The following is a 22,136-nucleotide window of genomic DNA, read 5'->3' as shown; positions in this document are numbered from 1 at the left end:
TCTCCCCTAAGGCCATCTCCACCAATTATGGGCTCTGAAAATGTCCAAGGTACCCTATGTAAGATCCTGTGGTCACAAAGCACTGCTGGAAAGATCAAACATCTATTTACTGCCAGTACTTTAACAACATTTAACTCCATACCCAACATCAATGATAATCCCTCTGAGGTTATAAAAAATTACAATAATATAATCACTCAAATTCATCAGCTATTTAGCCCCCAATCAAAATCACAGAAAATAACCCAAAGAAGAACCCTAAATCCCTGGTTTGTTGATGAATGCTGCAAATTAAAATCTCAAACCCGTGCCATTTATCGTGATTATAGGGAATCCAGTGCTAAGCTTATGCCTGCAGAATATTTCCATTTGAAAAACCAATTATATCAACTAACAAAAAGTAAAGTGATTATATTAAAAAACAATGGGAACAACTTGTGCAGGCTACAATTACCAACAATACAAGACAATTCTGGGTCCTAGTTTCAGGAGCCTTTCATGAGAAATCTTCTTTAACAAACTTCATCCCCTCCCTTACTTGGTATGAATATTTCTTAAACCTATTCCATGAGGACAGAGTAAGCTCCTGTAGCCTCCCCGAGATCAACCTGTCAGACATCCCAGACTGGGCCCCAGTGATGCCTGATGAAGTCAGGGCTTGTATTGATCAACTGAAGCCTAGAAAAGCACCAGGACCTGATGCGATCCCTCCTGAGCTGCTTAAAACCTTCCCAGACTGGTGCAATCCTTGTTCCAGTATTTAAAAAGGGTGACCTCTCGCTCCCAACCAATTATAGACCCATCAGCCTTCTCTATTGTTGGGAAGCTATATGCCAAACTCCTATCAAGCAAACTTACCTTGTGGTTGACTAAGGAAAAGATTCTAGGCCCTGAGCAGGTTGGATTCTTTTAACCATTCTTTTAACGCTTTTAACCAAGCAGTCGAAAGTCTCCAATCTGTCTTCCTTCGTAAAATCCTTGGGACCCCGAACTGTGTCTCTTACGCAGTCCTATGTCTAGAAACCAGCCAAAGACTATTGGAAACCAGAGCATGGTTGTTAACAATCAAGTTCTGGCTTCGCATTCATTTTAGATCTGACCCCAATAGTCTAATTTCCCTCATGCTATCTGAACATGAGTCATCTACTTGGTTAGGACACATTGAGGGAAAAATTAAATCTATAGGGATATCTTTAGACTCCTTGTATCTGATATCTGAAAAGACTGCATTTAATTTAATTAAACGCAGACTGTTAGACATAGAACTGCAGGAACTTAGCAGTAAAGCTAGAAATGTTTGCTCGCCATTGAGCTTGGGGATCTCACCAAGCTCTCAGCCCCTAGCTGCATACTTCTACCATCTAGAACTAATGCTCTACCTCCTTCTGTTCTATAAGGGGGATTTCAACAGATCCCATATTCACCTAGGTTGTGCCCCTGTGGACAATGCTGTATAGAATCAATTACACACGTTTTCTTCCATTGTCCATTTTATTCTTCGATCCGAGCCAAATTTCTTAACTCACTGCTGTGTAAAAGAGAACTGCATTCGGATGAACGAAAGACTCAGTTTCTTTTGACATCCCAGAACCCTGATATAATTGAACCGGTAGCAAAGTTTTTACATCTTGCCATGAGAAATCGTGAATGTATTATGTCTAAAGCATGATCTTTGCCTTTGTTCTCACTAGCAGTGGATCCTTTTGCACTTTCCCTTCTTATATTGTACTTTTATATGCTACTAAAGGCTTGTTGTTGTTGAGTTTCTCGAAGCCTGAAGAATGTTTCCAGCTAGGTGTAGTGCCAGCTTGGTATAGTGGTTAGGATTGCAGACTTCTAATCTGACAAGCTATAACCTGCCTTTCTACCATAATCAGGGCCACCAAGGGAACAAGTACACTCGGACAGATATTTATTTACTTCATTTACACCGTGCCGCTCCTCCTAGGAGACTTCTAATCTGGTGAGCTGGGTTTGATTCCCCGCTCCTCCCCCACATGCAGCCAACTGGGTGACCTTGAGCTCCCCACAGCACTGATCAAGCTGTTCTGACCGAGCAGAAACATCAGGGCTCTCTCAGCCCTGACTGCTCTTTAGAAGGCCCAATCCTGAAGATGAAACTCAAATACTTTGGCCACCTCATGAGAAGGAAGGACTCCCTGAAGAAAAGCCTAATGCTAGGAGGATTGAGGGCAAAAGAAGAAGGGGACGACAGAGAATGAGGGAGCTGGATGGAGTCACTGAAGCAGTCGGTGCAAACTTAAAATGGACTCCGGGGAATGGTAGAGGACAGGAAGGCCTGGAGGATCATTGTCTATGGGGTCGCGATGGGTCGGACACAACTTCACACCTAACAACAACAACAATGCAATGCACAGCCAGTTGTGCCACCCTCCCACCCCAACTTTCACAAGAGTAGAACCTGCTTCTAAGTTCGCTCGCTGATACTGCCCTCAAGCAGGGTGCCCGGATAAAGTGTACATGTGAGATCTTAACAGAACAGCTCTAAGATAGACCAGCCTGGGGGCTGTAATATTTTGAATTACAGTTCTATAGCATTAAAATTCATTCAGATTTTGCTTATGGATCTTTTTATTTCCAGTATGGATGAAGCGAATCTCCTTTGAAGGCCTCTAAAGGCCTGTTCTGTTTATGCTAGTATGTTCTGAATCTGTGTTTACTTGAAAAGATCCTCGTATTCTTGAGTGACTGCAGCATCTTACATAGGTGGCAAACTTTGAGCACACATTGTTGTTATTGTTGTTAGTTGTGAAGTCGTGTCTGACCCATCGCGACCCCATGGACAATGATCCATTGAGCACACATGGAACACTGAAAAGGTTTGTCTGCCTCAGGTGATGGTGCCGCTGTTATCCTTTCTGAGGGAGGCAGAGCATGTTTTCAGGGTTTTTTTCTTTAGAACAAGGCACAAGCCACTATGGCTTCCCGTCCAGATCCTCTGTGGTCTCCAAATCAGGAGAGGTAAGGAGGTGGGTTAGATGCTGATGTTAACCAGGATCTTTTCCATCAGGAAGTACAAATTGCCTTGTGAACTGTGGCTATTGCCATTGTAGCTGATAAATGGTGGATGTTTTTTGCAGGAGGGAAAGTGAGAGATTGCAGATTTGAGAATTATTGTACAATCCAAAACTTCTTAACAATGTTTGGTTCTGTTTACAGGTCATTGGATTTCTTAAAATTTGTTTTCAAGCTGTTTCCTGTAAGTATGTGCAAAACAGTCACATTTAGGAAGTTGTGTTTGTTAAACTTACTTGTTCAGTGAGACACGAGGAGGAATGGAGATCTGAGTCCTTTATTCCTGGTGGGAGGATTGTAAAGGATTCAGAGGTTTCATGCCCATTGTAATAAGCTTGATTAGAACAGAAGGCTTGGGGTCCCTATTCAGCCCGAAGTGGTCCATTGTTCTCAACTTGTGAATGAATTCAGTTTCAACAGTCTCACAGTCAACCCTACCATGGACCATTTCATGCAAGAAATGCATTTTCTAGACACCACTGTACACAATACATTCAAAAATCATACAAGTTGTCTTATACTGGAAGCCTACTGATCACCAAACATATCTACATCTGTCCAGTCACCATCCTTAACCATAAGAGGATCCATTGTCTACAGCAGCCTTTCTCAACATTTTTACCATTGAGAAACCCTGAAACATTCTTCAGGCTTTGAGAAACCCCATAAGTGGTGGGATCATGCAGATTATGCTTGGGAAACATAGCTGTATACATGCGTTCCCGGGACCCCTCCCCTTCTCGCTCCTTTCAGGCCATCATTGGCCATGCGGGGGAGGGGCTTGACATGAACATATATGGTCATATCTCCCGATAAATATTTAACAAATTTTTAAAATGTATTAACATTTTTAAAAATAATATATTACAAATTAATAAATAACTCCCACCCATTTAGGGAACCCTTTTGGGGCTGTCAAGAAACTCCAGGATTTTGTGAAACCTTGGTTGAGAATGCCTGGTTTACAGCCAACTCTAGGCTACAGCTGCATCTGTTCTAATCCCTCAGGCAGAGATTCTCACCTGCAGGTTCTACAACAGATATTAAAAATTGCAATGCTCAAAAATCAACAGGCGAACATTTTCATCTTCCAGGTCATTTCATTGTTGATCTTTGGATGATTTGTCTGATGGTGTCACTACTAAACTTTAATCAGTATGAAAACATAGGACAGGCTTTCTAGGGTGTGACATAGTATACATTTCTACTGCACAAACCCTATTGGGCTTAATGGGAGAAATGCAAGAGTCATTTTTAATGTTTTTTTTTAAGTGTGCCACAAGAATCCCAGTCATTTCAGCACAGCTTACCCAGGACTGGGCCATGAGATGATAGTATATTAAGCAAGTTTACTGAACAGGTGTGATGAGGCAACTATTAATCATTTTTGGCCCTAATATAATTATATGAAACAGGCAGCCATATGAAAATGGGGTACACCAATTTATTATTTATTTATGATTTCATTTATAGCCCACCAATCCCACATGGTGGCTCATAATCCCACAACAAAAACCCCTTACCACAATAAAGTCCAGTAAAATCCCTCTTTGGCAGCAATAATAACCCTCCATCTGCCTTCTAGGCTTCATAGCAATACCTCAGAGGTAAAATCCAAGTGGTAGCCTGATGACCCGGCTGTCTCTGGGAGGGGTGCAGATCTCAGTAGTCTCAGCCTCAACCAAAGATGGAAGAGTTCTGATTTACAGGCCCTGCAGAACTGACAAATTTAGAGGGTCTGTCAGGGACCTCACCTCTCTGAGGAACTCATTCCACCAGGTCGAGGCCAAGACTGAAAAGGCCCTGACCATGGTTGAGGCCACGCACACTTGCCTCGGGCCAGAGACCTCCAACGGATTTGAACCCACAGAGTGAAGCACCCTGCGGGGGATATAAGGAGATAGGCATACAATGGGACCAGACCATGGATGGCCTTAAAAGTCAAGACCAAAATCTTGAACTTGATCTGGGCTATAACCAGCAGCCAATGCAGCTGCCTCATCACAGGCTGTATATGGGTCCTCCAAAATATACCTGTGAGGACTGTAGCAGCTGCATTCTGCACCAACTGCAGTTTCTGGGTCAGGGACAAGGGTAGGCCTGCGTAGAGCAAGTTACAGAAGTCCAGTCTGAAGGTGACCATTGCATGGATAACTGTAGCCATGCAATCCATGGACAGATAGGGTGCTAGTAACCTCTCTTGGCATAGATGGAAAAATGCCATGCAGGCTAATCCTGAAACCTGGGCCTCCATTGACAAGGAGTCATCCAGGATCACACCCAAATTCCTGGCCAAGGGCGAGATGTTAAGCTGCACCCCAGTGCGGTTTCTGATCTGCTGCCTTCCTGCCCAGCCACAAGACCTCCATCTTGGAGGGGTTGGGTTCCAGGTGACTCTACTCCAACCATCCAGTTATGACTTCCAAACATCTGGCAAGTGTAACGGGGGAGGGAGGGTCCGGGCGGCTGTCCATCAGGAGGTAGAGCTCGGTGTCATCCACATATTGGATGCGGTGTCATCCGCCCATAACTCCAAAGCAGCTGGACCAGAGTGTGCATAAAGATGTTAAACAAATATTCCTTTTATCTGAATATTTCCCTGCAGCACTCCACATGGGAACTGGGACCTGACATCTCTTCCCCCACTGCTACTCTGCGTAATACAATCAAATAAAGTTTGTGTGTTTAAAACTGAACTCTCTATTTATGGAATACCTGTCATTATTGTTCTCTTTATTTCAGTTTATTTTCTTAAACAATTTACATATAAATTTTAAGAGTGACTATGGAATATTGTCTCTTATTCCCAGGACAGAGACTTCTGTATCATCTCAGTGCCTCATATGGTACCAGAATTTTATCTGATCCAGAACTTTGTTCGGGTTATTCCCTTCAGCGGTTGTACTCTGGACCAGGAGCTTTACGTGTTTCATCGTTCTGGATTGCTCAAGTTAGTGACATACTTTGCTATTATACCAATATAATTTGGGGCTTCTGTGCAGTCCCTTACAGGGACTGAGGAGGCTTGCACATGCACTGTCCCTAATTTACAGGTAAGTGCAATCTTATTTTCATTTACATTCTGTTTTAGTTTGTAATTAATTAATTAATGTTCAAAGTTTGGAATTTAGGAGATTTGGAGGAGGGGCCATATAGATCTTCTATGCGCTGGCCTCAACCAGATGCCTGGCAGAAGAGCTCCATCTTGCAGGCCTTTGGGGTACTTGTGGATTGTAAACTAAACATGAGCAGGCAGTGTGATGCAGCGGTAAAAAAGGCAAATGCCATTTTGGGCTGTATCAACAGGGGCATCACATCAAAATCACAAAATGTCATAGTCCCATTGTATACGGCACTGGTCAGACCACACCTGGAGTACTGTGTGCAGTTCTGGAGGCCTCACTTCATGAAGGACATAAATAAAATTGAAAGAGTACAGAGGAGAGCGACAAGGATGATCTGGGGCCAAGGGACCAAGCCCTATGAAGATAGGTTGAGGGACTTGGGAATGTTCAGCCTGGAGAAAAGGAGGTTGAGAGGGGACGTGATAGCCCTCTTTAAGTATTTGAAAGGTTGTCACTTGGAGGAGGGCAGGATGCTGTTTCCGTTGTCTGCAGAGGAAAGGACACGCAGTAATGGGTTTAAACTACAAGTACAACGATATAGGCTAGATATCAGGAAAAAAAATTTCACAGAGTAGTTCAGCAGTGGAATAGGCTGCCTAAGGAGGTGGTGAGCTCCCCCTCACTGGCAGCCTTCAAGCAAAGGTTGGATACACACTTTTCTTGGATGCTTTAGGATGCTTTGGGCTGATCCTGCGTTGAGCAGGGGGTTGGACTAGATGGCCTGTATGGCCCCTTCCAACTCTATGATTCTATGATTCTATCAAATGAGTGGATAAATACTTTAACAACATTTGTAGAGGATGCTGTGTCTGACGGTTAGTCAAGTGGCATAATTGGTTGTAATTAACTCCAGTGAAATAGCAAAAATTAATTCAGAACTGCTTTGCAAGCTTTGGGTGACGATGAGGATGCTGCAGTTGTATTCAGGATTGACACTGGGATAGAAAGAGTTGGCTTTGACAGTAAATAAAACTTGTTCTTGTTATATCTTCCTCAACTCCTCACCCACAAAAGGTATTATAACATTAGCAGCTAAAATTATAGGAAGATAAGAAATGAGTAGTGATATGATAGAAGTTTACAAAATTATGCATCCCTTGGAGACAGCTTGGTGTAGTGGTTAGGAGTTCAGAGTTCTAATCTGGCGAGCCGGGTTTGATTCCCCACATGCAGCCAGCTGGGTGACCTTGGGCTCACCACAGCACAGCTGTTCTGACTGAGCAGTAATATCAGGGCTTTCTCAGCCTCACCTCCCTCACAGGGTGTCTATTACAGGGAGAGAAAAGAAGCCATTGTAAGCCACTTTGAGACTCCTTCAGGTAGAGAAAAAGTAGCATATAAGAACTGTCCTTCTTCTTGTAATACAAGAATTCATGGGCATTCAATAAAATTAATGAGCAGAAGTTTTAGAACAGATAAAAGGAATATTTCTTTACTCAAAGAATAATTAGCACATGGAATTCACTGTGACAGAAAGTGATGGCAGCTGCAGGCATAGATGGCTTCAAGAAAGGCTTAGATCAGGGGTAGTCAAACTGCGGCCCTCCAGATGGCCATGGACTACAATTCCCATGAGCCCCTGCCAGCATTTACTGTCAGGGATCATGGGAATTGTAGTCCATGGCCATCTGGAGGGCTGCAGTTTGACTACCCCTGGCTTAGATAAACATGGTGCAGAGGTCCATCAGTTACTATTAGCCGCATGGTGTAGATGGCACATTCCGTCTGGGGCAGGGATGCTCTGTCTTCTTGGAGCTTGGGGGCAACAATGAGAAGGCTTCTGGATTTTAGCCTCACTGTTGGACCTCCTGGTGCCACCTGAGTTTTGGCCACTGTGTGAGACAAAGTGTTGGACCAGATGGGCCACTGGCCTCGTGCTACTTGGCTTTCCTTATGTTCTTATGATCAGCAAGTCTGACAATTGCAGTTCTTCTATAAGAGAAGTTAGAAATTCTCAGAACACTTATCAGGCTTCAATTGCCAGGCTTCTTTGGGGCAAGACATTAATATTATTGGCATAAAATGGCTGTAAGTTTATAGCATAAGTATGCCCTGAACTACAAGGTATTTCTTTGGACTTCTCAGACAAATGTCCAATTGTTATATTAGCCAGCAGCTTCTGTTTGCTGAGGGATACCTAAACATAGCAATAAAGAGCTTTCCTGTGTCAAGACTATACAATTTCATAAGAGGTAGCCATGATTAGCTGCCATGAATACAACATGCAAACATGCCTGTATGCTTAAACCTGAAATCTGAGACTGTTGGGAGATCATGTTCATTGTTCACAGAAGATAAACATTTATTCCCTCTAACAGGTCTTTTCTTGTAAGGGCAGCAAAATCTAGTGACACCTGTGATGTTGAAAAGCTAATCAAAACCCTGGAGTTGAACAATAGTATAATGGATGATTTAAGTAACTACATATCAGCCCGGAGAGATCCAGTAAGTTTTCAGACTCTTATCTTGCTTCTGTTGAATTTCGTACTGTGGATTTCTGATAATAAGAATATAGAGCTTATATATAGAATTCATTTTCCGAAAATTGGACATCTAAAGTGTTACTGAATTTTTTTCACTGTTATATGGGTGGCTTGTGGAAACAGCAGTTAGAGTTGATCCCCTCATATTTCAAATGTCATGTATAGGCTTACATATTCTTCATTCTTTTGCAGTACAAACCTAGTCAGAGGTATATCACTGAAGTTAGGTCTTAGAAAGGCATAATTGCTCAGGATTGTACTGTGGTAGCGTTAACTATTAGGGGAGTTACCGCTTTGACTCTGCTCTAAGCTAGCAGACCAATTAAACAGGTGATAAATAGCCTGTGTTTGTTTGTTTTTAATCATTTTAAAATGTTCGTCTGTCCTTTCTTGAAAGAAGCTAAAGGTAATTAAAAATCAATATTCCAACAGGAATTACAATTAAAGCAATACAGTATTAAAACCAGTAACATGACTACAGATCCTAATGTCTTGGTGCCAGAATTCAGTGCAGTAACCATGAGGCTTCAATATCAACAAGACCATCAGCAGAAAATTTATGCCACAAAAAATTATGCCACAATAATTTAGTTTATCTTAAAAGTGCTTCTGGCCTTTGTGCTTGTTTGTATATTTTTGCTGCAGTGACTAACACAGGCCCTTTTTAATGCATGTTATATGAACTGATGTCTGACAAAGGTGAAATAACTTACTGTATTCCATTATTTGAGTAAAAGAATAGACAGAGATGGTTGTGCTTTGTTTTTCAGGATGGAACACCAGTTCAGGCATTTGTAGCAGAAGCGTTGAATCAGATAGTTGGAATATCAGTCATTAGGAATGAAATGGTATATATGCATATTTGTCATTCTTCTTTCCCTTTTCAAATCAGAGGGTGCCAGCCTAAATTCACATTCCATTATGAATGCTCCCAGTTTGGTCATTCCTGTCTCCCCACAGCAATAGTGGTGGAGAAAGGAATGCATGAACCACTAGTTTCCTCTTCATACAGTTGGGGAGAGGGTTATCAGAATAATGTGTGAACAATCCTCAGAAAAGTTTTAAAAATACAGCCTTACATGATGTCAATAGAAAAAAGCCTGTATTTTTGTAAAGGTATTTGGTGTATGTTATGTAAACATCTTGTCCAGTGTTCTCTAAGAACATAAATCCAAAGCAGTTTATAAATGCAACCAGAGTTCAGCTCAGTTTTGAAATTAATTAATTAACCACTCACCCTTAGACCCATTATGCACGGGGGTTTTAGCGCACATTCGGGGTGGAATGGCGGCGACTAAAATCACCGATAACACACGGAGCCGGCTGCAACCGGCCGCAGCTTCGGTGCATGCCACCGAAAAAGCCGCGTCAGTGAAACGCGGAAGAAAGCGCAGCTTCCGGGTGACCGGGGCGCAACCAGAAGCGGCGCCCGGATCGGCGCGTACATAATCGGTTACTCTGGGTTTTGCCGCCGTCGCGCCCCGCCCCGTACATAACCGGTATGCGTCACGTCTTCCCCCTCCGCGTTTTCCATGTGACCCGAAATCGCCGTTTCGGCGGCCGTGCATAATGGGCCTTACTGCTGCACAACAGGTAATAATATTCCTGGAAAAGGCAAGCAAGTTCCATGTAGCAAAATGAAAAACACACTAGCAGTGATTCCTTGACAGCATCTTAATTTTTAGCAAGGGAGAGTCCCATCCAGTTTTGTGTCTGGAATGATGCAGACGTAATGCCTCTACCAGGCATTCGCTTGAGGCCGACCAACTTGGAACATCTGCTGGTCCCCCCCATGACCTGCCAATGTTGCTGTTATCTGTTATTATATTATTAATGATGTATTGTAATGTTTTAATGTTTACTGAAAATTGTTTTGATGTTACAGCCTGTATAACGTTCCATGTAAGTTATATAATGTTCAATGTAAACCACCCAGAGCCGCAAAGAATGGGCAGTATAGAAATCCAAATAAATACATACATACATACATACATACATACATACATACATACATACATACATACATACATACATACATACATACATACATACATACGTAAAAAGCTGCATAAATTAATTCTGCAATTCCTATAATTCAGTAATGGGTATGGAACTATAGTTAATTGTAACTCAATACATAGACCTTCTAAATATAGAAGAAGTAGTGTTGGTTTTTATACCCTGCTTTTCACTGCTGAAAGGAGTCTCAAAGCAGCTTACAATCGCCTTCCCTTCCTCTCCCCACAACAGACACCCTGTGAGGGAGGCGAGGCTGAGAAAGCTCTGCCAGGACTGCTCAGTCAGAACAGCATTCTCGGGGCTGTGATGAACCCAAGGTCACTCAGCTGGCTGCATGTGGAGAACCAGGCAATTAAACCTGGTTCGCCAGATTAGCAGCTGCCACTTAGCAGTTAGTACTACACCATGCTGGCTCCTGGATTTGATCTACGGAAGTTCTCCTACCAACATAATGGCACTTGTTTTAACAGGACACCAGTTTTGTCGGTAAAGAAGAGGGGTGGTTTTTGTCAATTCTGTGCGTGAGAGTCCTCTGACCTCCCACAGTCAGGTGTCCAGGGGACTCAGAGGGCTGCAACAGCAGAGGAGGAAAAGTCCCATTCCCTTTGCTCCACTCCCTTTGCCTTGGATTCAGCCTACTTTAAATAGAATTTTACTAAAGAACCTGCTGAGGTGCAATATTCCCTCTCATCCCCCCCCCCCCACACACACACACTAAGCAGAGCAGTTCCCATCCTGAGCAAACAGAACTGCTGTAATCTTAAAATGGGCCATAGGAAGTGCGGGACCCTGTGTGGCTCAAGAGTGCTGCTGAGTGGGGCATTCTGTGTTAATGATCAGGCAGCTCAGAGGGAAAGCTGCTGATATGGTTTTATTTGAACAGCTTTCTATATGGTCTTGCTTTAGTCCCCAGTGAAATACTGCTGCTCACGTGTGGTTGGACGGGCATGCCTCCCAGTAGATTGTCCCTTTAACGATGCTCTTGCATCCTTCCTTGGAAACAAAAGGCATACAAACTTGACAGTGTAGCTATTTAAATATAGCAGTCCAGTCCCTATGATTAACTATACCAAATGTTCATGTTTTTCAGGACATCGAATACATTCGCTCGCACTACAATATTGAAGACTTTATTTATTTCAACCATCACCAGTTTGAAGATCATGGCCATTTATACCATTTTGCTTTAAATCCGATCTTTCATCACTATGCAAAACATTTCCTGAAGGAGATCCTTCGGCTGTCCTACAAAACTTGTCTCTACTACCCCATCTATCCCCAGACTGGAGAAGGCAAGGTAACATAAATTAAAGCAGTATAACTGTTGGGCTTTCAGAATTCAAAGTGCTGCACAATCACTTGTATTCTGTGAGAAACAGGGAGATTGAACCTCGAGGCACAGAACTTTCCCTTCTTGTTCCGGCTGATTGTCTCGCCCACCCAAATGATGCTCCCGGGTAGTAAGGGGACCTGCACGTCCAGCTTCAGGGCATGTGGCAGTCTTTCAATCACCCCCCTCCCTTTGCCAGTGGATAGCAGTGGTTGAATCCAACCCATCATTTTGATGTGTCTCAAGGATGGGTATGATGCAACTTTTAGCTCAGCGTTTTGCAGTGGATCAACACAGGCACCAACGTTTATTGTCTTGCTGTAATCCCCTATTTTCTATAGAAAAAAAAACACAATTGGTGCAGAAAGTAACATTCTACTGAGAATCTGAAGGGATACCCTCCTGAAGAAGCTTGACACAAAACATGCTGGGATTTCACAAATCTTAACGATTCTTTACATACAAGCACCAGTTGTTCTTTTTTTTTCTATTTATTCATTGGATTTGCAGTTCTTGCTGTAATAACAGCCATAGGTTGATCTAATCAGTTTTTCCACAGGTGAAAAAGAGAAGGTGGAGTCTCCTTTGAGTACCAGAAAAACTGTGCTGGGCTCATAGGCCACGGGGAGGGGGGAGCAAAACACCTTGCTGGATATGCTCTTGTAAATGGAAGGCTGCGAAAGGATTGGTTAAGAGCATCTCCTGATAAGAACATAAGAAGAGCCCTGCTGCCTCTGATTGAAGGACTGTGGCTGATCCGTTGCTTCTAGGAAGCCGCTCTCTGGATGAGGGCCACAGCATCCTCCCAGCATACTTCTCAGCCACAGATATAAAGAAACAAACTGCCTCTGATACTGGAAGGAGTAGCTGTCCATAGTAGCCACAGATAGCCCTGTCCTCCAGAATCTGTTTTCTTTGTCCTGCCCACTCCCACCCACCTCCAGCCTACTTTTTAATTATTGGACTGTTACCATCATCCAACTCCTCTCCTCCTGGAGTGGTTTAGTTCTTTAGCTTGATGTAGTAGTTAGGAGTGCGGACTTCTAATCTGGCAAGCCAGGTTTGATTCCCCGCTTCTTCCTCACATGCAGCCAGCTGGGTGACCTTGGGTTAGCCACAGCACTGATTGAGCTGTTCTGACAGAGCCGGAATATCAGGGCTCTCTCAGCCTCACCCACCTCACAGGGTGTGTGTTGTGGGGAGAGGAAAGGGAAGGCGATTGTCAGCCGCTTTGAGACTCCTTTGGGGAGAGCAGCATATAAGAACCCACTCTTCTTCTCCTTCTTCCTCTTCAGTAATCCCAGGGCTCTCTCAGCCTCACCTCCCTCACAGGGTGTCTGTTGTGGGGAGAGGAAAGGGAAGGCGATTGTCAGCCGCTTTGAGACTCCTTTGGGGAGAGCGGCATATAAGAACCCACTCTTCTTCTCCTTCTTCCTCTTCAGTAATCTCAGGGCTCTCTCAGCCTCACCTCCCTCACAGGGTGTCTGTTGTGGGGAGAGGAAGGGGAAGGCTCTCATTTTAACTGTTGCTTTTCCACTGTCTTGTTTAGCTGTGGCATGATAGAGGAGTTTTTAATGACATGTTACTGAAAATATGAGAATTCCCCCCCCTTAAGTTTTTGCCAGTTCATTAACATTCACCATTTGGATAAAAGCAACAATCCATATGCTTTTTTCTATATAAATGTTTAACCCCACATTTGCCAAACGACTGGAGGCAAACAGCAAACATGGAACACCGCTTAATGAGGTCGGGTGAAGATGGTTCATGATCACAGTGGAAGAAAACATTCTCCAGGGGAGCTACTTGTGCAGCAGAATCCCATAAACCAAACCACTTGTTTATCTGTCATTCCCACTGAGATAGTAATGCAATTACTCTCATAATTATCTTCATTAGTGTCGGGAATTAGCTGCAATCCATTCCTCTGCTCTAAGCATATTTGTTTCTTTGCTGATATTTCTCTTGGATTTAATCAAGGGGATAAAGAATTCTTGTCTTCACAGAGCACGTCTGTAGACATCTGTGGTGAACTTTTGTGACATTCTCCCTGTTAAAATATAGCTTGTTGTCTTTCAGTTCCAGAATCCCTGTGCCCATTCCCTGACATCTGCCCTTCATTACATGGTTCCCGTGCGACCAAGACGACAGATTGTCTATCCTCTGGAAAAACTTGGCATCAATGCGCCATCAAAGCAGGTCTCTAAGGATCAGGTGGGTAACAGAAGCAGCAGGAAGCAAAAGGCAAAGTTCCAGCTAAATGTAGGATTTGGCAGATGGCATGACATTACTGTCTTAATGTTGGTGGGCTGCTTCTTAATTATCTTGAACCTGATGCTCCTGCCCTTCCCATGTCAGCCTGGGCTTTTCTAAGCTTGCATTTCAAATTGAGGATTTGCAAGCAGTAGTCTTTAAATTATTCAGAATGTATTTTAGGGATGTCATTAGTTTAAATTAGCAGATTTACAATACAGATATTTGTTTGTTTGCTTACTAAATTTTTATACCGCCCTCCCATACAGCTCAGGGCAGTTCATATAAAACATTGCAGAGGTAATATATAGAACAGTCTGAACGTATAACATAGTCATATATAACATAACAACAATACTCTTAACAGGGGCTTCAAATAGAACGATAACTTAGACAAAGCCCCCAGGGAGGTCAGCTGCTTCAGATCATGGAGGGGGTGTTGAGGGGGGACCAGCGGATGTTGTTGGGTCGGCCGGACTCAAGCAAATGCCTGGTGGAGGAGTTCCCTTTTGCAGGCCCTGCGGAATTGTGAGAGTTCAGACAGGGCCCTGATCTCTTCAGGGAGCTCGTTCCACCAGGTGGGGGCCAGGACAGAAAAAGCTCTGGCTGGCCCTTGTTGAGGACCAACATGCTTCATTGGGACCAGTGACCACCAGCCGGTAGTGGCAGAGTATAGCCGGTAGTGGCAGAGTACAGTGCTCTTTTGGGCGTGTAGGCAGAGAGACGGACTCTTGGGTACACTGGGCCCAGCCTGCGTATGGCTTTGAAGGTAAGAACCAAAAGCTTAAGCCTCTTCCAGAATTCAGTTGGGAGCCAGCTGAGTTGTTGGAGTACAGGCCAGATGTGAGATCTCCGTGATGTATTAGTGAGAATCCTGGCCATGGTGTTATTCACCAGTTGTAGTTTCTGGATCAAGGATAAGGGTAGGCCTGCGTAGCGCGAGTTACACAAGTCCAGTCTAGAGATGACCGTCACGTGGATCACTGTGGGTAGATGCTCTGATGCCAAGTAGGGCGCTAATAGCTTGGCTTGGCATAGATAGTAGAAAGCCTGCTGCGCTACTCTCGTGACCTGTGCCTCCATGGAGATGTACTCCGTCCAGGTTGGGTAAGCATTCTTCCTCACTTGGTCCCTTCTTACCGAGCCACAAAGGTTGAGCTTCAGATGACTCTGCTTGAGCCACATCGTCACTGCTTCCAGGAGTCTGGCTAAGGGTTCTGGGGGGTGGGAATCAGGGTAGTGATCTATCAGGAGGAAGAGCTGGGTGTCATCTGCATATTGGTGGTAAACCAACCCAAGCCTCCACACCAGCTGAGCAAAAGAAAATTAAAATTTTTTTTAAATAGAATAGGAGAGAGGACTGCTTCCTGTGGGATTCCCCATGTGAGCTGATGGTGGTTGGATACTCTCCTATTACTACCCTTTGTGCACAATGTCGGAGGAAGGAGATCAGCCATTTAAGAGCTGTCCCCCATATCCCAGCGTCGGCAAAGCAGTGAGCTAGGAGCTTGTGATTTACTGTGTTGAATGCTGCAGACAGATCTAATAGTATAAGCAGCATTGACCCACAGCAGCCCTTTCATATTTCATTGGAGGATTTTATTTAGCAGTTTTGAGCTTTTCCAAGAGCCAAATCTGCCCTTGTGATTCACCCTTGTGAATCCTCTGTCAACTGAAGGGTATCCATAATAGGGGAAAGTGTTGAGGGGATGGTGTTTATGTATTGGCAGGGGGAGGGGCAAGAGCTGTGTGCTTGCACTTGATGTGTAGTCTGTTGTAGTACATTCATGACAAAACCCTAAAAGCAATGCACCCTTCTATATCCACCAGAGAAAATGGGTTTAGAAAGATATAACTCTTTTTCGGATCGCAGTAGCACAGGGATTCCCCAACCTGGTGCCCACCAAGTGCTTTTAGAAAGTAGGTGGGCCAGGTGAGGCTTTTGTCCACCAAGGCTTCTGGGTGGCTACTGGAGATTTGATTGGCTATTCAGATTTTTTTAAAAAACATTGGTTTGGCAACAGTAGCCAATGCAGTACAAAGATTTTCACTTTGCTACTGAAGGTAAGCTGTGGCAGCCATTTCATTTATGTGTTTATTGATGTACTAGTAAAAAAAGCCCATTGTACAAAGGATACAATGGGCGCTAGGAGCTGGGAGCCAGAGCGAGGGACGAAAGGCGACCTTAAAAAGGAGGCGGGCGGCGGCTCCTCGGCGGCTCCTCAGCGGTTGGGCTGCTCGGCGCGCTGGGCTGCGGCGGCTCGTCAGCGGCAGCTCCACGGTTCTTGAAGGCTGCTCGTCGTCGTAGCTCCTTCTCGGCGAGGCTTAGCGCTGGCAGGCGAGTTGCTGCCGCGGCAGAGCGAGGCCTCGGCGTCGCGGCAAAGGTCCCTGCGATGATCGTGGGCCGGGCACGGCCGTTCGCTGGGCGGGCGGCGCCGGCAATCGCGGCGCCGCTTCCTGGAGTAATGGAGGCTCTTCCGGTGCCCCCAATCATGGCTCCGGCGTCGATGGCGTTTCCGCTGCTTCCGGTGCCCACAGGTCAGCTGGGTTGGTCTTCTGTGTTGTTCTGTGGCGGCGGCCTGACGCGGCGAGAGGCACTTTGCGCCTCTCGCCGCGTCAGGCCGGGAGCAACTTGTAGGGGCTTCCTCGGGCGGCGGCCTGGCGCGGCGAGAGGCGCTTTGCGCCTCCCGCCGCGTCAGGCTGGGAGCAACTGCGAGCCGCGCTGTGCGCGGCTCGCAGTTGCTGGGAATCAGAGGGACCAATCGGCAGGCACGAAGCGCCTGCCGATTGGTCCCTCCAATTGTCTGTCATGAGGAAGGGTCCAATCCGGACCCTTCCTCATCCCGGACACATCCCGCCCCAGGAGCGCCCGCCCGCGGCACCACGGGCGGTGTACAGATTATATTTATACTAGATTCAAAACCTGTTCATGAGAACGGGCTTTGAAAACCCCCACCCCACCCCCCGCCATGGCCACCTAGCAGACACATAGAGGCGGCATTGATCCCGGGTGCGGCATTTCTGGGCCCAGTGGGAAGGCCTGCTTCCCCCCCTCTCCCCCGGCGGCGGCGGGGCCTTCCTCTTCAAGGCCCTGGGTGTGCTTCTAGGCCCGAGGGGAAAGCCTCCTTCTTTACTCACTGTGTCCTGCCGCTTCCCCGTGGCTTTCTGGACTGTCCTCGTGAGGGCCTCGAAGGGTCTAGATTGTGCCCTTACCCAATTGGCTAGAACTGCTGTCTGTCCTGGTGAGGGGCCTATCGGAAGGTACTTCATGCCTTCTGATTGGCCCCTCACCTGGACTGGTCCCGCCGACTTAGCCCTTAACGAATTATGAAGGAAGGAAAGATGCCGCCCTCCCCTGAGGCTCGATTTGTGGCTAGATTGACTTTCTGCAGCAGCCATTTTGTGGGTGTGCCCACCATGCTGTGTCAGAATCCCAAAGGTACCCCCAGGCTCAAAACAGGTTGAGGGACCTCTGCACTAGTTGACTCCTGAGCATCAAGGTTTTCACCGGCTTGCGGGATGTGTGGAATTTTGTGTTCCTGTGTAGGTATTTTCTACCTGGAAATCTTTTTCTGCATGAGGATTTATCCTTCCTCACATGAGGGATGTAAAGTGACAGTATTCATCATCACTATTTATATTTCAGTCAGTTTGTTTTTTTCTTTCTCAAGCTCTATTGATGCCAGTGCAGCATCTTAACTTCAAAAATATAGGTGATACCTGTGTGTGTTCATTTCTCATTGAAGTAGCAAGAAAACAAATTTCTTTTGCAACCTGTTCAGATAAATATGCATATTGCATTTGCTTCATGATAACGTTTAGTCATCCAGTACCAAGAACATATGTTGTTATAATAAAAGTATTTGTTTTATGATAAAGGTCCATCTGGGGTAGGCACTGGCAAACCACCCCGTATTGAGTCTGCCATGAAAACGCTAGAGGGCGTCACCCCAAGGGTCAGACATGACCCGGTGCTTGCACAGGGGATACCTTTACTTTTACCTTTAAAGGTCCATCATGCAACACCAAGAGCATATGGTACATTCATAGTATTTGTCCATTTGTAGACATTCTGTAGATTCCTGGCTCTGTAACCCAGAAGCAGCTAAAAGGCTCCAGGGGTGATTTTCACACCATAGTGGCTGGGTTTCTAAATGCCTTCATTTTAACTCAGTGGCCTGTCCTTCGGTCACAGTTAGTCTTATGCGCTTCGGCCACTTTGGAGATCATGGAAGCTGGAGGTGGCCAGCACCGTAGAGGGGAGGTGCAGTGCCAACGCACCAGCCGGCACCAGTACACAGGCACAGAGTTCCCTGATGTCTTGTCTATGACAAACTGTTGCTCTCTTCATTTGCCTTCTTCGTGTTTCTTTGCTCCTTCTACACTTGATCTCTAAAATACTCAAAACCAACATTTTCTGGCATAGTTTTCTGCTGATTTTCATGTTCCCCTGGTCATCATTTTTGGTGACCTCTCTGTAAAGTGACTTTTTCATTCCTTGGCACCTCTTGCTATTTTTTAAAAATGTATAGTTCAAAATACATAGTTCAATGAATCCCGGGAACCAGTTTGCCATGGCACCTGACAATTTATTTGTTTGTTTGTTTTTCACATTTATATACTGCCCTCTTCAATGTGACACCTAGTATTTTCAACAGTGTTTCATTGTGGGCTCTCTCAGTGATCTTCAGAAATACAAAGCTAAGTGTCATTATATTTCATGACTTTCGCTATGGGCTCCAATATATAATTAAATAGAGGTTTTTAAACCTGTAATGGAATTACTGTTTGACAAGTTGGGTAAGGGTTAAAAGTTAGATTTTTGTTATGATGATAACCAGAATTACATTATTATATATTAGAATCGTGGAGTTGGAAGGAACCTCCAGGGTCATCTAGTCCAACGCAGGAACTCGCAACTACCTGCTCACCTACGGTGACTCTAGTTTCATGCCCAAGTGATCCCTCCACCAAAAATCTCCAGAATCCAGGCTGGCCTGGAGGAAATTTGCCTACCATCCCACAGTGGCAATTAGCAATTCCCCGGGTATGCAAAGAAGGGCCACAACAGACAAACATTTTCACTTTCCTTCCTGCCCAACTGCTCACAAGCTGCCTAAATTCATAAAATGAGCCTTTCTGTCAGATGACTATCTAGCCTCTGCTGAAAAACTTCCAAAGAAGGAGAACTCACCACCTCCCGAGGAAGCCTGTTCCACTGAGGAACCGCTGTAACTGTCAGGAACTTCTTCTGGATGTTTAGCCAAAAATTCTTTTGAATTAATTTAAACCCATCATCTCTGGTCCAACCCTCTAGGGCAGTGGTCCGCAACCTTTTTTAGGCTACGGACCGGTGTCTGGGGGAGGGCAATCCAGCGGCCATGCTTCCCTCTCCTCCCCCCCTCCTGCAAAAAGAAGCTTGCCGGGCCACAAGCTAATCAGCCGCTTTGGCAGCCGATTTGCTTGCGGCCTGGGAAGTTTCTCACTGCGGGGTGGGGCGGGGTGAGGGAGCCGCTCTAGGGCAACAGAAAACAACTCTGCTCCATCTTCTATATGACAGCCCTTCAAGTATTTGAAGATGGTTATCATATCACCTCTTAGTTGTCTTCTCTCCAGGATAAACAGACCAAGCTCCCCCAACCTTTCCTCATACGACTTGGTCTCCAAACCCCTCCTCTGGACATGTTCCAGTTTCTCTTCATCTTTCTTCAGTTCTGGTCAGAAGTGTATATTCACTTAGGGGCTCAGAAAACCTTTATTGGCATACACAGTCACAATCCAAGGAAACAAAGTGGATTAGACAAGACTATGTTTGTTTGTTTATCATATTTATATACCGCACTAGCAAGCTTAAGTAATTTATTTGGACACATGCTTCCAAGGGCATCAGCTACCCTGGCAAGTTTAATGGGATCGTTTTCTGAAAGCATTAATTTGATGATGAGGGATTTGGAATTGACTTTGGAATTTAAATCCATCAAACTTATGCGGGGGATATCTCTCTACAAAGTATCTTTGACTAATCTGTGCTTAAAGCATCTCAAGAGTCACCTGAGATGCCATGTCTTTCTGAAAGTTCTTAATTTTGGAAAATAAATTTCAGAGTCTTTTTGCCTAAGTTCTGAGCTTCCTTTTTTTTCTTGGACTTTACTGCAGTTCATGACTGCCATAGCCACTGTTTCAGAAATCACCTCCCTGCTACTTCCACATGACTTCCACTCCTTCAGTAGGTGTCTCTCAAGTCCTAAGTTATCAGTCTGGAATAGTTAGCTACTGTCAAAGTACATGGAGATTGCAGGTAGCCTCATTGTTCCAAGTAAAAATCCAAAAACAAAAGGCCAGTATTACTTTTTATTAGAACTATTTAATGTAATTGAATTGGTCTCAATAAAAGAGATGTAAGTTCTGTTTTTGTCTGTCTGGGTTAATAAAAATGTACTGGAATCCCATTGATATACTGTGCCAACATTCAAGATCGCACTGAGGATAGGAAAATGATCTTGCTAGTAACTTTTCACTTTGGCATTTTTTGCAAATTAACTCTTTTCAATGCTTCTCATTTTAAAATTTAATGTGAAAGTACAAGGAGATTCCAATTTATAATTTACACAGGGCATCTTCAGGAGTGTTTTTTATGCAACACGTATAATTAGTTTGAGAGCAGGAAGCTATAATTATTTTTATAATTATATCTTAAATGCTTATATATTATCAACTTGTTTACTTTCTCACCATCTGGGAGCATTCTGCTATCCATCTGTTTTGTGTAATTATGTAATTATGAGTATAAGCCTAGAATAGGTGATATAATTAACAGGAATAACTGTTCCATGAAGTAGAATAAAATGCCATACATCTGTTGAATTACTTCTCGTTTCTGACCAGCCATTATTCATTTTTTATTATTTCTTGCCTGCACTCAAGCTGTCCAGCTTTATTACATACTTCAGGGCTGTCGTTTCTCCTGCTGCTCACCAAAAAGGTGGCTAAGTCTATTATGAAGATATTGTAGAAAGCTTCTTCAGCTTGGAAAGGCTTCATGCTGGGACCTGCTGGCACTGCTTCATTGTGCAGCAGTCAGAATTTGTTGAATTTTGTCTGGTTGTCCACAAGTTGGCTCTTTGTGAAACAACAACTGTTCTGCTTCATCTCTCCACCCAGAGTCTCTTGGATGGCCAGTTTCTTAGACCACTTGTAGGCCACCCATGCCCACTGCCCTCTCCTTTAGCTGTCCAGGATTGCTTGCCCTAATAGTATGGGAACAAATCCCCTTTGCCTCAGAGATGGGGCTTCCCTGCTTCTTGCCATTAATAATGCTTTGAATGAGAGTGACCCCAGCTATGTTAACTAGCCTATCATGGGCTTATTTCAGTGCACATCATATTATCCTGAGCCTGATTAGGAGCACTGAGAACCGCAGAAACAATCACAGTGATTTTGGAAACTCCATGCAGTTCCCAGTTATCTTCCTGCTCTGTTGCTGTGACAGGCGGGTCAGTGAGCCAACCAGTCAGGAAATTACTGATCTAGGGCATTACTGTTGCATCATCGACTGAAGCTTCCAGTACATAATGGGAAATTCCCAGTTTCCAGGACATCAAACACTGTAGCATAAGACTCCCAAGGAATTTCCACTGTGCACTGGGTTCTCCAGTCACTGGTGGAACTGAAGCAGCATAGGGTCAGCTAGTGTCCTATGTGCCCTTATGCCCCATAATAGCAATCATGGCTCAAGCTGCCATCACAAGCTCCCTTCCAAGCCACTAGGGGAAAGGGTAGGGTGGGTCAGTGGGTGGCAGTAGCCACTATGTGGTAATCGGCATTTGTGGGTGAGATGATGACTGTTCTTGGTGGTACAGAAGGCCTGGCAGAGTAAGCAGCGATGCAACA

General features: G+C 44.6%; 1 protein-coding gene across 4 annotated transcripts in view; it reads left to right on the top strand.

Annotated features, from left to right (window-relative positions):
• Window positions 1–22,136, top strand: part of CFAP61 (cilia and flagella associated protein 61) — a 177,596-nt gene that overhangs the window by 45,450 nt on the left and 110,010 nt on the right. For all 4 annotated transcript variants that reach the window (XM_077310336.1, XM_077310337.1, XM_077310338.1 and 1 more), the window contains 6 exons: window positions 3,181–3,220; window positions 5,847–5,986; window positions 8,480–8,606; window positions 9,415–9,492; window positions 11,754–11,960; window positions 14,073–14,207. In XM_077310336.1, coding sequence (XP_077166451.1) covers window positions 3,181–3,220; window positions 5,847–5,986; window positions 8,480–8,606; window positions 9,415–9,492; window positions 11,754–11,960; window positions 14,073–14,207 — 727 coding nt within the window. The remainder of the gene's footprint in view (window positions 1–3,180; window positions 3,221–5,846; window positions 5,987–8,479; window positions 8,607–9,414; window positions 9,493–11,753; window positions 11,961–14,072; window positions 14,208–22,136) is intronic.

Source organism: Paroedura picta, chromosome 14 (genome assembly GCF_049243985.1).
Source record: "Paroedura picta isolate Pp20150507F chromosome 14, Ppicta_v3.0, whole genome shotgun sequence".
NCBI classification, from domain to species: Eukaryota; Metazoa; Chordata; class Lepidosauria; order Squamata; family Gekkonidae; genus Paroedura; species Paroedura picta.
Note: the sequence above shows the minus strand (reverse complement) of the source record. Positions and strands in the feature narration are given on the sequence as shown.